Genomic DNA, 14562 nt, shown 5'->3' on the forward strand with positions numbered 1-14562 from the left:
CAAGTCACATGAATTTTTTGGCTTCCCACTGCACATAAAAGTTATGTTTACAATATACTATAGTCTATTAAATGTGCAAGAGCATTATGTCTAAAAAATTTTACATACCTTAATTTAAAAATACTTTTTGCTAAAAATGCTAACCATCCTCTGGGCCTTCACTGAGTCATAGTAGTAACATCAAAGATCGTTCATCACAGATGACCATAACAACTATAATGATAATAAAAAAGCTTGAAGTATTGTGAGAATTACCAGAATGTGACACAGAGACATGAATTGAGTAAATGCTGTTGGAAGAAATGGCACCGACAGACTTGCACAATGCAGAGTTGCCACAGACCTTCAATTTGCAAAAAATGCAGTATCTGCTAAGCACAATAAAACAAAGCACAGTAAAATGAGGTATGCCTCTATAGTGTCAGATAAAAATAACATGAAAGATTGAAGGAAGAGATTGGATTAAAAGTGTTTGATATCCTTGCCTTTTTCAAGAAGAGACCAGAGACACTTTTTAACTTGAAGCATGTCAAGTGAATATGGTACAGAGAATAATGTCCATGTTCTAATCTACAAAACCTGTGACTGTTATCTTATACAGCAAAAGGGACCTTACAGGTGTGATTTTGTTAAGGATTATTGAGATTGGGAGATTATCTGGATCCAAATGTAACCACAGGGTGTGGGGAAAGAAGGAGGCAAGAGAGTCGGAGAAAGAGATATGGTGATGAAAGTAAAGGTCAAATCGATGCAGTTGTCAGCTTTGAAGATGGAAGGGGACTATGAGTCAAGAAATCTAGGCAGCCTCTAGAAGCTGGAAAAGGCAAGGAAACAGATTCTGACCTAGAACTTCCAGAAGGAACAGAATCAGGCTTACACCTTGGTTTTAACCCAGCAAATTCCATTTCAGACTTCTGATTTGGAGACTGTAAGATGTGTTAAACTGCTAAATTTGTCAAAGTTGTTATAACAGCAATAGAAAACTAGTACAGTGTACTTTAAAATGTAGAAGTAACTGTAGATCAAACACAATCTAATGTTATTTTTCAAAACAGTAGCAGAAAATTGTGGAAAATAAAACTGCATATGAACAAAGACAAAAACAGAAGAAAAGGACAAAGGTATAACTTGGTAAATAGCAATCAAAAAATAGAAAAATCCAAATATGTTCATTAGAAATATTAAATTCACTTATAGAGATAGTATATAATGAGGTTTTACAATTTTAGTCATATGCTATTTATAAGAGAATTAGAGGAAATGAAGGTGAAAGTAAAACAAAGGAAAATATATGCCAAGCAAATATTAATGTTTTACTAATATATTAATATTTGTTAATGTCAGATACAATAGACTTTAACACAGAAAACATTAAAAGGGATGAGTAGGGTTTTACACAGTAATAAAAACAATAATTCAAAATAAATAATAGGGCTTCCCTGGTGGCGCAGTGGTTGAGAGTCCGCCTGCCGATGCAGGGGACACAGGTTTGTATCCCGGTCTGGGAAGATCCCACATGCCGTGGAGCGGCTGGGCGCATGAGCCATGGCTGCTGAGCCTGTGCATCCGGAGCCTGTGCTCCGCAACGGGAGAAGCCACAACAGTGAGAGGCCCGCATACTGCAAAAAAAATTTTTTTAATTAAAAATGTATAATAAATAAATAATAATAAAAATTTAGAGATAGAGCTTCAACATAAACAGCAAAAATTAGTAGAATCACAGGCAAACATCATCAAATTTATAACAATGGAATTTTAACAGCTCTTCCTTAGTAGCAGATGTAAAAATAAATTCAAAATTTCTCATTCTATTGAGCAACTGTGTATCAGAGCTTATTATAGCTAGATCTAATGAACATGTATAGCTTTGCTCCAAACTATTAGAGAATATACATTTTAAACATCACAGAATATTTATAAAACTATACATAGAGTCATGGATTCTGCTGGATGAGCCAAGCAAGGTATGAATTGAAAACTAACCATTGTAGTAATGTAGACGTCACTGGGGACATTGAAAGGACTGTTACACTTAATTTTTAAAGTTATTTTTTGGGACTTCCCTGGTGGTGCAGTGGTTAAGAATCTGCCTGCCAATGCAGGTGACACGGGTTTGAGCCCTGATCTGGGAAGATCCCACATGCCGCGGAGCAACTAAGTCCGTGTGCTACAATTACTGAGCCTGTGCTCTAGAGCCCACGAGCCACAACTACTGAGCCTGAGAGCCACAACTACTAAAGCCCGCATGCCTAGAGCCCGTGCTCCACAACAAGAGAAGCCACCACAATGAGAAGAGCACACACCACAACTAGAGATAGCCCGTGCACAGCAACAAAGACCCAATGTAGCCATAAATAAATTTAATTTAATTTAATTTAAAAATAAAATAAAATTAAATTTAAAAAATTAAAGTTATTTTTCATTTCGGAATGGCATTCAGATGGCTATAATAGAGGAATAAATATAGTTTTTTCCTTTCTCCTTCACACACAAATTGTATTGTTTGTAATAGTAAAAATTCTATAGAACCTAAATGCTCATTACTAGGAAATTGCTTAAATTATGGCACAGGAACAGAAGCAACAGCAACAACAAAAAACAGCAAAAACATCAACAACTGACTTGAGAGCTTTCTATGTGCCTGGCATTGTTTTAAATGCCTTGTATGTGTTAAGTCATTTAAACCACACAGAAAACCTACGTTTTAAATGTTTTATACATGTTAAATCATCTAAGCTGTACAATAAATCTATGTGGTAAATAGATATCATAATTACCTCTATTTTTTAGGTGAAGTGACTGAGACACAAGGTGAGGTAAATTCCGTAAGGTCACAAAGCTAGTAAAAGGTAGATAAAAAGTTCTGCTTTCATATAGTTTCCCTTTAAAGCTCATAACTAGTTAGGGAATGCTCTCCAAGATATGGTAGTTAAATAAAGAGAAAAGTATAGAATTTTATTCACAGTGATATCCCACCAATGTAAAAATACTAATTTCCTCATGCCTTTATTAAAATTATCAGTCTGTTGCCAATCTTAAAATATAAAATGTTATGTTGTTTTAAATTGTATTTCTTACATTTAAATCTTCAATCTGGAAATTATTTTTATGTCATGTGAAGTAGGGATCTTAACAATATTTTTCAAACAGAAAACCATGTCCCTACACCAGATATTTTTCTTGTAATAAAACAATGAAATACTATAAAATTCAAAACAAGATGGAATTTTTATGAAATATTGTATAGGAAATAGGACATAATGTTTCAGGATTGTATCAGGTAAAAATTATCATAACAATTTAATTTTCACATTTTCTTAGAATTAAAAATTAGTTAATCTTATTTTCAGTTTTATTAAATTCTTGGAGATAAAGAGTATGGTTCAATTATTCATTATAACTATTAAAAATGAGTCACATACTCTGTGGAAGAAACAATATTTTCTATTTTTCTTTCTAGGAAAGATTTCTGTGTACACAAAGATGAACCATGTGATACTGTTGGTAAGTGTACATAAAAATTTTTACAGTTTGGAGGAGACCTGGGGAACTTGAACACATCATTTGTTTAAATATAGAAAATTATTTGAAAGTGCTAGTTTGAATGAAACACTTAGAATGTCAGTGATACATATTTTCAACCTATATGTTTGTCACCACTTCAGTTATTAATGAAACAGCCTGAAGACATGTATGTACTATATATTGGAGAAAAGTTTAAATGATGCTTTAAGAATATCATGAGGTCTTTTTTGTGTTTTTTCCCCCAGAAATATACCCATGGATTCAATAAGATTACATTATTATTCATAAACTGAGGCACAGTATGTTAACGTTAGTAGGATTGACCTTTTTCAGGCCAATGGATTTGTTTTTGAGTTATACATTTGAAGTTCTTTGCAGACTGTGAAAGAAAGTCCATCTAATTTGCCCGAAAAATGAGGATTTTCTGTACATAAAGTAGCAAATTTTCTATATTTTGTCCTGGATATCTAAAATCCCTAAAATGTGACCATATATCCAGTAGGATCCATGAACCACAGTTCTTAATTTTGAGAAAATACCACATTAATGCTAACATAAATGCATGTATATAAATTTACCTATCTAAACAGATAGCTAAAACTGTAGATAGATAAAATTATAAAACTATTTATATATATGTTTAGTCTTAAGACACTATATATATGTATATGTATAGTGTCTTTTGTTTTTTTATTTTTGGGCTGGGCTGCGCGGCATGGGGGATCTTAGTTCCCCAACCAGGGATCGAACCCGTGCCCCCTGCATTGGATGCGTGGAGTCTTACCCACTGGACCACCAGGGAAGTCCCTGTATAGTTTTAATAAGGTATTAGTATTGGGTTATTGGTAAGGTACATTTAAGAGTCATGATCTGGTTTTGATGTGTCATGTGGGGTTCATTACTATAGTGTAGTGAGTATTTTAACTTAACCATCGTTGAGGTGTCATTTATTCCATGTGAGGCGAACAATAAAAAAGCGGCAAAAACAGAATAAATTAAGTAACACTGGTGCTTAAAAAAGTAATTCTAACTAGTTCTGTTAACTTAAGTTCTCACCAGCCTCCTCAGATGATTAAATCTGAGATAATAAGTGGAAAATAGTTATAATAGAGTGAAGCAGATGATGATGGAATCAAAGGAGTGTTTGATTTAGATGGGACTGTAAGAATAAAATGAGCTGGACACCTAAGGAAAAGCTGAATTGATTTAGGGATGATCTTCCTCATGTTAACTAACTTGCTTCCTGCAGTTTTGTTGTCTTCTTGCATGAATCTTCAGAAATTAAATCTTGATATATAGCTTTAATCAACCTAACCATGGAAACATTTGATTACCAATAAAGCTCGTCTCAAAATAATTACCTTTTCCTCTACTTAAACAACTATGTTGCCCCTAAAGCCTTCTCTTAATATAGACAGATCAACTTCTTGCCTTAGTAGAGCATCTGAGAGAAATCAGCAACTCGGGCAGTATCTTCCATAATTATGGACTCTCACCACTTTTTTACAGCATGGACGCATGGACTAAGAAAGCAGTTATTAATGTGAGGCGAACCAATTTCTTTTTGACTATGACTATGTTTTATATCTTGCTAAATGTGCTAATTGAAAATAGCATGCATATTCATGCTGTGAAACATTTTCTGGGTTGAAGCACATTTGAATAATGAGGTAGCTTGGTATATTTGGAATTATTAGTATAATTATAATATGTATGGTTAGGTAGCAAAGTGGTGTAATCAGTCCCCAGCTCTGTTCATCTTGTCCATTAAGAGCTTGATAAAAACTAGCTTTAAATATTATAGCATAGGATGTGGAAAGTCCAATGCCCTTTCTGAGATCTCTGTGTTTCTGAGTGCATAGATTCTCAATGTCTTCTCTGGCATCACTAAATCCTAGTTTTCCCCTCTGTATCTTGTGGCATTTCTTTTTCTCATCCCAAATATGAGACAACCGTCTTTTTTCATATTTAGTCTTGAGCAGAGTAAAAATCTGAGATGTTTCTTTAGGGGACATTAAATGGAAACCTCTAACAACCAAATCAGAAGAGTAGTCTCTTTATCCCAATCTCTGTCTCCACACAAAAAATCTTTTCACACGAACCATGCTTATGCCTAGAGACATAATACATTGGTAAGATTTATAAAAACATTTGTGTGAAGTAGATATGGTGGTTGCCACCCTATCACTCATGCATCCACCACTGTGCAGCCATGATGCCAGGTAGAAAAGAAAAACTCCTCTACAGTTGGGTCATGATTCGTCCAGGCCTATCAAACAGATCGTTTCAGGACCTCAGGCCTAAACCAGTCAGCATATGGCATTGCTGTGGTTGGGACATGCGACCTGTAACCTATGTCTGCTTCGTGAAGCTGAAGAAGGAAACATTTTTCATGGTTGAAGCTTGGTCATGTCTGTCCCCACTGCGTATAAACAAGGAAGGATGCAACCATGATTACTATAATCACAAAGGAAACTAGCCTTCAGATGAATCTGAATTCATACACTGCAGAATGGAGAGATGCAGGGTGCCTTTATCTTCAATGACATTGTTGAATTACGGCATCCTCCACACCTTGGACCCAGTCTAACCTTTAGGCTTCTGAATGTGTAAGCCAATAAATATCCTTATTATTTAAGCCAATTTAAAGTTTTCATTTCTGTAGCTTGCAGCCTAAGGCATAGATCTTCCCTGATACTCATATACTCTTTTATAAGAGAAGAAGAATATGGGACAATATTAATAATATCCACTCTTATTAAGAGAGTGCTGATAAACTGCTCTGTGATTTGTCCCCCAAATTAAATAAGCGTGTGTGGCCTACTGGTCGTCTTAACAGCTCTCAATCTCTAGCATAACAAAACAGAAGAGATTTGGAGCTTAAATCAATTGAATATTTATTGACACACATTTGAAAATCTTCTCATGTAATATTATGGGGTTTTTTTTTGTCAGATGCTTAAGTTCATATATCCCTTCTTTCTTCTTTTATCTGTTTCTGATGTGAAGTCAGTCCATTTCACATTGGGTACTATAGTGAAAATACTGAAAGAGAGGAAGGAGAAAGGAAAGAAGTGGATTTAGTATTGATTAGTTTGGATAATATGGGTCTGAATGGTTACTTTACCATGAAAATTTCCCCTACTCTCCTACATGTAGTGAGAGGGGAAAGACAGCAGTTAAAAGCTTTGAATTTAGGTTGTTAATTTGAATTGTAAATGGAGAGAAATGCCTATATTTTAAAAGCAATGTAATATTTATACTGCGCATTGTAACTTGAGCAACACTTTCATGGACATTTTCTCATTTATTTTCTGAAACTCTCTAGTTTTGTTATCATTACTGCTTTACAGATGAAGGAAACTCTGAAACAGAACAGAGCATCAATTTTGAAGTCAGACATCTAGATTCAAATCAGTGCTCTGCTATTTATTACCTACATGAATGTGGGCACATTATTTAACACCTTGAAAGTTTGAATTGCTCACCTTTAAAATAGAGCCTATGTTATTGACCTCACAAAGGCAGAGTTTTTAATTGGCACTCAGTAGGCACTAGTTTCTGTCACATCCTTTTACTCCCTGCAGAGAAGTTGCACATTTGCCCAGCATCACTGTTAGTAAATGCCACATGGTGCTAACCTCTGCCTCAGATCTTACTATAAGGAGAGGCAGCTTTCCTTTATAAATGATGCATTTGTTAATCAAGGACAATACAACTAGAAATCTGAAGGTGAGAAAGATATCTTTGAATGAAGTTTTAGAATAAAATTTTGTATATTAAAGTATATAAAGAAATAGCAAATATAAACTTGGAAGTAACTTTTACTTACCAACATTTAAAATTTGGAACAATAGGATATTTTGCTTGTTTACTGATGGAAAAGATATGTGCATTTTAAATGAGACAGGCTGTATTAGTGCTATGGAATATTATAAATATTATATTTATAATAATATTTATATTATATTATATTTATATTTTTTCTATTATATTCATATTATAAATATTTATTATAAATTTATAATATAAATATAATATATTATAAATATAATTTAAATATTATAAATATTATTTATTATATATTATAAATTATATATTATGTATTATATATAATATATAAATATAATATATAATATATTATAATATTATAAATATTATAAATGTTTCAGTTGATAAGATATACTTATTTATTAAGCTTATGTTTGAAAAGATGTTTAGAGGGTAAAAAGTAAAAATTGTTTTACCACCTTCTCAAGCACATTCTTTCCTGTTGTTTTAGTTAAGAAGATTAGTAGGTAGGTATATAGATACTGGGAGGAAAAAAATGCTATTAAATGTTTTAATCAGCAAAATATCAATTCTCAAACATATGTGTGTTCACCTTTTAACATACCTGAAATTGAGATTAATTTTGTAATCAGTGGCCTATTAGAATTGTGTCATAGTTTCAGTCAGAGTTTTTAAATCTTAGGTTTGGATGAACTATGGTGCTATCCTTAAATTGAAAGAGAAATAAAGTATAATTCCAGATGCAAGTCCCAGCTATTACTACTGGTATTGCTAGTGAAGTTGCCTTACTTTCTGTGGCTGGCAGAATAATGGTCCCCGAAGATGTTCATGTCCTAATGGACCTGGAACCTGGGAATATGTTAGGTTACATAACAAAGAGAAATGAAGTTTGCAGGTAGAACTAAGGCTCCTAGTCAACTGACTTTAAAATAGGGAGTTTATCCTAGGAAGTCTGGTATGCCCAATGTAATCACAAGCGTCCTCAAAAGGGGGAGAGGGAGGCAGAAAAGCTCAGAGTTGGAGAGAGATTACTGAAGAAAGGCACAGAGAGATGTGATGTGAGAAGGATTCAACTTGTCATTACTGGTTTTGAGGATGGAGTCAGGGAGCCCCAGGTGAAGAAATATCTAGAACATGGAAAAAGCAAGGAAACAGATTCTCCACTAGAGCCTTCAGAGGGAGCACAGACAGCCTCATGATACATTGATTTTAGCCAGTGGGTTATGGGTCAAACTTCTAATGTAGAGAATTGTAAGATAACAACTTTGGGTGTTCTAAGCCACTAAATTTGTGATATATTTGATAGCAGCAACCATAGAAAAGCAATATACTTTCCAAGAATTAATTACTCCCTCCCATAACTTATGGAGAAGGAGTAAGGAAACATAGTATTCTTAAATCTTTAGACTGTGCGTTCAAACATTCTGTCTCAGTAGTTTTAAGAACTGGTGAAGGGTTTGGGATTAGATAAAACACTAAAATTTGGATCATGTTATATAAATACATATAAGGAGCAATGAACTGGGGCTATGCTAACAAACATGATTAATTATAGTTGGTCATTTCTAGCTGAGAGACTAGACAAAAAAATAGCCTATATCATCCACTAACAATCTACGAAATCTAATCAGTCTATTAAAATCTTTCCAAGAAAATGCCAAACCCTGATGATTTCACAGATGATTTCTACTAAAATTCTAGAAAACAGATCATTCCAATATCATACAAGCTATTTTAGAGAATAGAAAAAGGTGAATTCAAACCATATAAATTTCTTACCATATTCTAAAGCGGACAGTGTAAGAAGGAAAAATAATAAGCCATTCTCACTCAGGAAATAAAAGAAAGAATTCTAAATCAAATGTTAGCAGATATTATCTCACAATGTATATTTTAAATAACCAAGTAGGGTAATTTTATTTGAGATTTATTCTGGAAATACAGGGGTAGTTTAACATTAGAAAATCTTAAAATGTAACTCTGTAATCCAATTAAAGATAAAAACCATATGATCATCACAATGGATAAAGAAAATATCAGGCAATTCAAAACTCTTAGCAAAATAGGACAAAGTAGGAACTTTATTAACCAGGTTAAAGATATTTACAAAAAATATATGAATATATTTTTTTAAATAGTGGAGCATTAAAAGCATCCCTTTTGAAATCAGAAACAAGGACAGGACTCTATTTTTACTATTTCTGTTCAACGGTGCATTGGAACTTTTAGGCCTTAAAATGATGTGGACGTTATGATTGTCTACATTTTAAAAAATAGAGAATATGGAATTAATTGTTAAAATTAATGGAGGACTTCCCTGGTGGCGCAGTGGTTGAGAATCTGCCTGCCGATGCAGGGGACACGGGTTCGTGCCCCGGTCCGGGAAGATCCCACATGCCGTGGAGCGGCTGGGCTCATGAGCCATGGCTGCTGAGCCCGTGCGTCCGGAGCCTGTGCTCCGCAAGAGCGGCCACAACAGTGAGAGGCCCACGTACCACAAAAATAAAAAACAAAACAAAACAAAAAAAAAACTTAATGGAAGAGTTAGGTGGTTAGATAGCAAATCAATATTGAATAACCAATTGCATTTTATATGCCAGCAATTTGCAGCCACACATTTTATTTTAAAATTCTATGAAATATATTTTAAAATGCACAAAAATAAAGTTATTTGGAATATATAATATAATAACAAATATCTAAGATATATGGAGAAAATTATTGAGCTATCTTGAAATTCAGTGAAGAAGACCTGACTCAATGAAAAGATAAAGTGTATTTATGGTCTGAAAGACTAAAGATTATACAAATATCCATTTCCCTCAAATTGATCTGTTGATATAACATATTTCTTTAAAAGTTCTAACAAATTTTGGAAGAAAATTGAAAGGCTGATTCTAAATGTTATATGGAGGAGCATAGGCCTAAGAATTGCCAAGAGACTAGTGAAGAAAGAATATGGAGAGGAAATCTTCTCTATTAGGTATCAAGATATGGTCCATAATAAATAAGACAATGCAGTTGCACATATTTGGGAAATGAACACTGGAGAAGGAGGAACATGATATTAAGATAGTCATTTAGATGGAAAAAAGTTGAAACAATTTCCATCTGGTTTAAATTTTTTTAATTTAGAAAAGAAAATATAAAAATATAATTTTATATTTTTGAGGTAGAGACAAATTTCTGAAAAAGGACACAAAAATGCTAATCATGAAGGAAATACTTAATGAATTCAACTGTATTTATATTGAAAAGTTCTATGATAAGACATCATATTGACAGTATAGGAAGAAAGCAAGCTTCTCTCAGGGAGAAAACACCATATCTCATGGATTTTTTTTTTTGTGTGTGTGGTACACGGGCCTCTCACTGTTGTGGTCTCTCCTGTTGCGGAGCACAGGCTCCGGACGCACAGGCTCAGCGGCCATGGCTCGTGGGCCCAGACACTCTGCGGTATGTGGGATCTTCCCAGACCAGGGCATGAACCCGTGTTCCCTGCATCGGCAGGCAGATTCTCAACCACTGCACCACCAGGGAATCCCTCATGGATTTTTTAAGGTGACTTCATTGTCATTAATTTCAAGATATGCCATTATTTTATGTTTCTTTTTTCTAAAGAAAAAAATATGATGAATTCTAATTGTAAGACATTATTTTAAGATGTATCACAATGTGAAATAATGTGAATCTTGGAATTAGTGTTCTATAATAATTGCAACATATGTAACCAACAAAGTATTGGAACCCAGAGTATAAAAACAACTTCTCTGGGACTTCCCTGGTGGCACAGTTGTTAAGAATCTGCCTGCCAATGCAGGGGACATGGATTCGAGCCCTGGTCTGGGAAGATCCCACATGCCATGGAGCAACTAAGCCCGTGTGCCACAACTACTGAACCTGTGCTCTAGATTCCGTGAACTACAACTGCTGAGCCCACGAGCCACAACTGCTGAGCCCATGCGCCACAACTACTGAAGCCCACACACTATAGAACCTGTGCTCTGCAACAAGAGAAGCCACCGCAGTGAGAAGCCCAGGTACCGCAACGAAGAGTAGCCCCCACTAGCTGCAACTAGAGAAAGCCCGTATGCAGCTACAAAGACCCAACACATCCAAAAATAAATTTAAAAAAACAAAAAACAAAAAAAACCAACTTCCCTAAATCAGTAAGAAGTAAACAAGCAGATAGACATGCTAAATACAGTGTCCCCCTTATCCAAGGTTTCACTTTCTGGGGTTTCAGTTACTTCAGTCATCCAAGGTCCAAAATAATAAATGGAAAATATCAGAAATAAACAATTTGGAAGTTTCAAACTGCACACCATTCTGAGTAGCATGATGAAATCTCCCACTACCTTGTTATGTCCCACCTGGGACCTCAATCATTCCTTCCTCCAGTGTTAGCCATGTATTAGCCAGCTTGGTTATCAGGTCGACTGCTGAAGTATTGCGGTGCCTGTGTTCAAGTAACCTTCATTTCACTTAATAACCGACCCCAAAGCACAAGAGTTGTGATCCTGCCAATATGGATATGCCAAAGAGAAGCCATTAAGTGCTTCCTTTAAGTGAAAAGGTGAAAGTTTTGGACTTGATAAGAACAGAAAGAAATCATATGCTGAGGTTGCTAAGATCTCCAGTAAGAACAAGTCTTGTATCCATGAAATTGTGAAGAAGGAAAAAGAAATTCTTACTTGTTTTGCTGTCGCACCTCAAACTGCTAAAGTTATGGCCACAGAGCATAATAAAAGCTTAGTTAAGATGGAAAAGCATTAAATTTGCGCAATAAGATGTTTGAGAGAGAGAGAGATCACATGTTCATAAGTTTTATTACAGGGTATTGTTATAATTGTTCTTCCTATTATTAATGTCTTACAGTGCCTAATTTATAAATTAAACCTTATCATAGGTACATATGTATAGGGGAAAAACATAGTATATATAGGGTTTGGTACTATTTGTGATTTCAGGCATCCACTGGGTGTCTAGAACGTATCCCTGATGGATAAGGGGGGTACTAATGTAGGGCAAAAACGTTAACTGCCTAGGATAATAAAGTTAAACACCATTTTTAGAAGAGAATACATCAAGGGTGACTTTTTTAAAAAAGAAAAGATATCAACCTCATTAGTAATAAGGGAAATACACATTCAGATTAAAAGATTTCTACCAATAAGATTGATAAAATTAAAAGTCTGACATTATCAAGTGGCGGAAAGAATGTGAATCTATGGAACACTTTTACGCTTCTGGAAGGAACGTAAATTGGTATAACCACTCTAGAAAACTTTTGGCAGTATCTTCTAAAACTGGCATAGATATAACCTGTGACCATTAATTCCACTCTTAGGCATATACCTAAGATAATCCTATGTGCACTAAAGACATGTAACAGAACATTAGTAGTCATCAATCAAGAGTACATTAATTGATTGGTGTTTGATGAATGAAGAAACCACAGTGTGTATGTGTCTTGTTTAACTGGAAAATATCACCTGGTGGGAGAGCATAGAGGTGATAAGGTATAAAGCCTCAAACTGAAGAATTTCGACATTTTCATTTTCAGTTAGAGGATGAGAATTCAGCAGGTGAGCCTGAGAAGATACATTTACCCTAGAAATGTAAACATGCAAACATAAGTTATCAAAGTCTAAAGTTAATCTTGCTTCTCTCTCAGGAATACATGGTGCTTAGAATACTTCATACACCCTGCCTTGATTGTAGGGTATTGTCATTTTTAAGAATTTCACTTAATTTTTAAAACTCATAAGATGTTGTTATGGTTTTCTGTAGACAGTACTTAATTAGACTTACTCACATATTTATAATTTTATTAGTTCTTCATTCTTTCTTACAACTCAGATCTTTCTTCTGACCATATTCTCTTGCTGACTGAAGCAATATTAGAATTAGAATTTCCTTTAGGAAAGATGTGCTGGTCACAAGCCTTTAAAGTTTTGTTAGTCTTAAAATGTTTTAATTTCATTCTCATTCTTGTGAGGTATTTTAACTGACTGTAGAATCCTAATATTCTGGGTACGTTGTTTTGTTTTGTTTTGTTTCAGCACATTGTAGATCTAGTTCACCTGCCTTCTGTCATCCATTGTTGCTGTTGAGAAATCAACTATCAGTCTGAACTCTTTTAAATGTGATCTACTTGGGCTCTCTATTCTGTTTCATTGATCTATGTATCCATTTTTATGCCAGTACCATACTGGATTTTGTTTTTTGGGTTTTTTTGCAGTAAGTGGGCCTCTCACTCTTGTGGCCTCTCCCGTTGCGGAGCACAGGCTCCGGACACACAGGGTCAGTGGCCATTGCTCACGGGCCCAGCCGCTTCGTGGCATGTGGGATCCTCCTGGACCAGGGCACGAACCTGTGTCCCCTGCATCGGCAGGCGGACTCTCAACCACTGTGCCACCAGGGAAGCCCCTACCATACTGTTTTGATTACTATAGCTTTGTAATATAGTTTGAAATCAGGACATGTCATACCTCCAGCTTTGTTCTTCTTTCTTAAGATTGCTGTGGCTATTCAGGGTCTTTTGTGGTTTCATATATATTTTCGGACTGTTTGTTCTAGTTCTGTGAAAAATACTATGGGCATTTTGATAGGGATTCCATTAACTCTGTAGATTGCTTTGAGTAGTGTGGACATTTTAATAATATTCTTCCAATCCATGAGCACAGTATATCTTACCATTTGTTTGTGTCATCTTCAATATCATTCCTCAATGTCTTATAGTTTTCACAGTACAGATCTTTCACCTCTTTGGTTAAATTTACTTCTAGTTATTTTATTCTTTCTGATGAGATTGTAAATAAGATTGTTTTCTCCATTTCTCTTTCTGATAGTTTGTTATTAGTGTATATAAATACAACAGATTTCTGTATGTTAATTTTGTATCCTGCAACTTTACTGAATTCATTTACTAGTTCTAATAGTTTTTTGATGAGGTCTTTAGGATTTTCTATATCTAATAGCATGTCATCTGCAAATAAGGACAGTTTTACATCTTCCTTTCCAATTTGGATGACAGGTGCTGTCTTTTTGTCAGCATGGTGGCTTAAGCTGAATACCTTTGGATTTTAGTTTGGCAAATGCCCACAGGCAGCCAAGCACATTAGTGCCAGTTCCAAACTCTGCATTTCTCCTTTCTTTTTCTTTAAGCCTCACTGGTATACAAAGCCTTGCATTTAAGAAGATTTTTTGCTATTTTTATTCCAGCATTTGTATGCTAGAAGT

The 14562-nt window shown here is 34.8% G+C and overlaps 1 protein-coding gene across 1 annotated transcript in view; it reads left to right on the forward strand.

Moving 5' to 3' along the window:
* Positions 1 to 14562, forward strand: part of ADAMTS19 (ADAM metallopeptidase with thrombospondin type 1 motif 19) — a 274741-nt gene that overhangs the window by 81751 nt on the left and 178428 nt on the right. The window contains exon 7 of the mRNA XM_059061851.2: positions 3461 to 3504. Coding sequence (XP_058917834.1) covers positions 3461 to 3504 — 44 coding nt within the window. The remainder of the gene's footprint in view (positions 1 to 3460; positions 3505 to 14562) is intronic.

The sequence above is a fragment of the Kogia breviceps genome, chromosome 4 (assembly GCF_026419965.1).
Source record: "Kogia breviceps isolate mKogBre1 chromosome 4, mKogBre1 haplotype 1, whole genome shotgun sequence".
NCBI lineage: Eukaryota > Metazoa > Chordata > Mammalia > Artiodactyla > Physeteridae > Kogia > Kogia breviceps.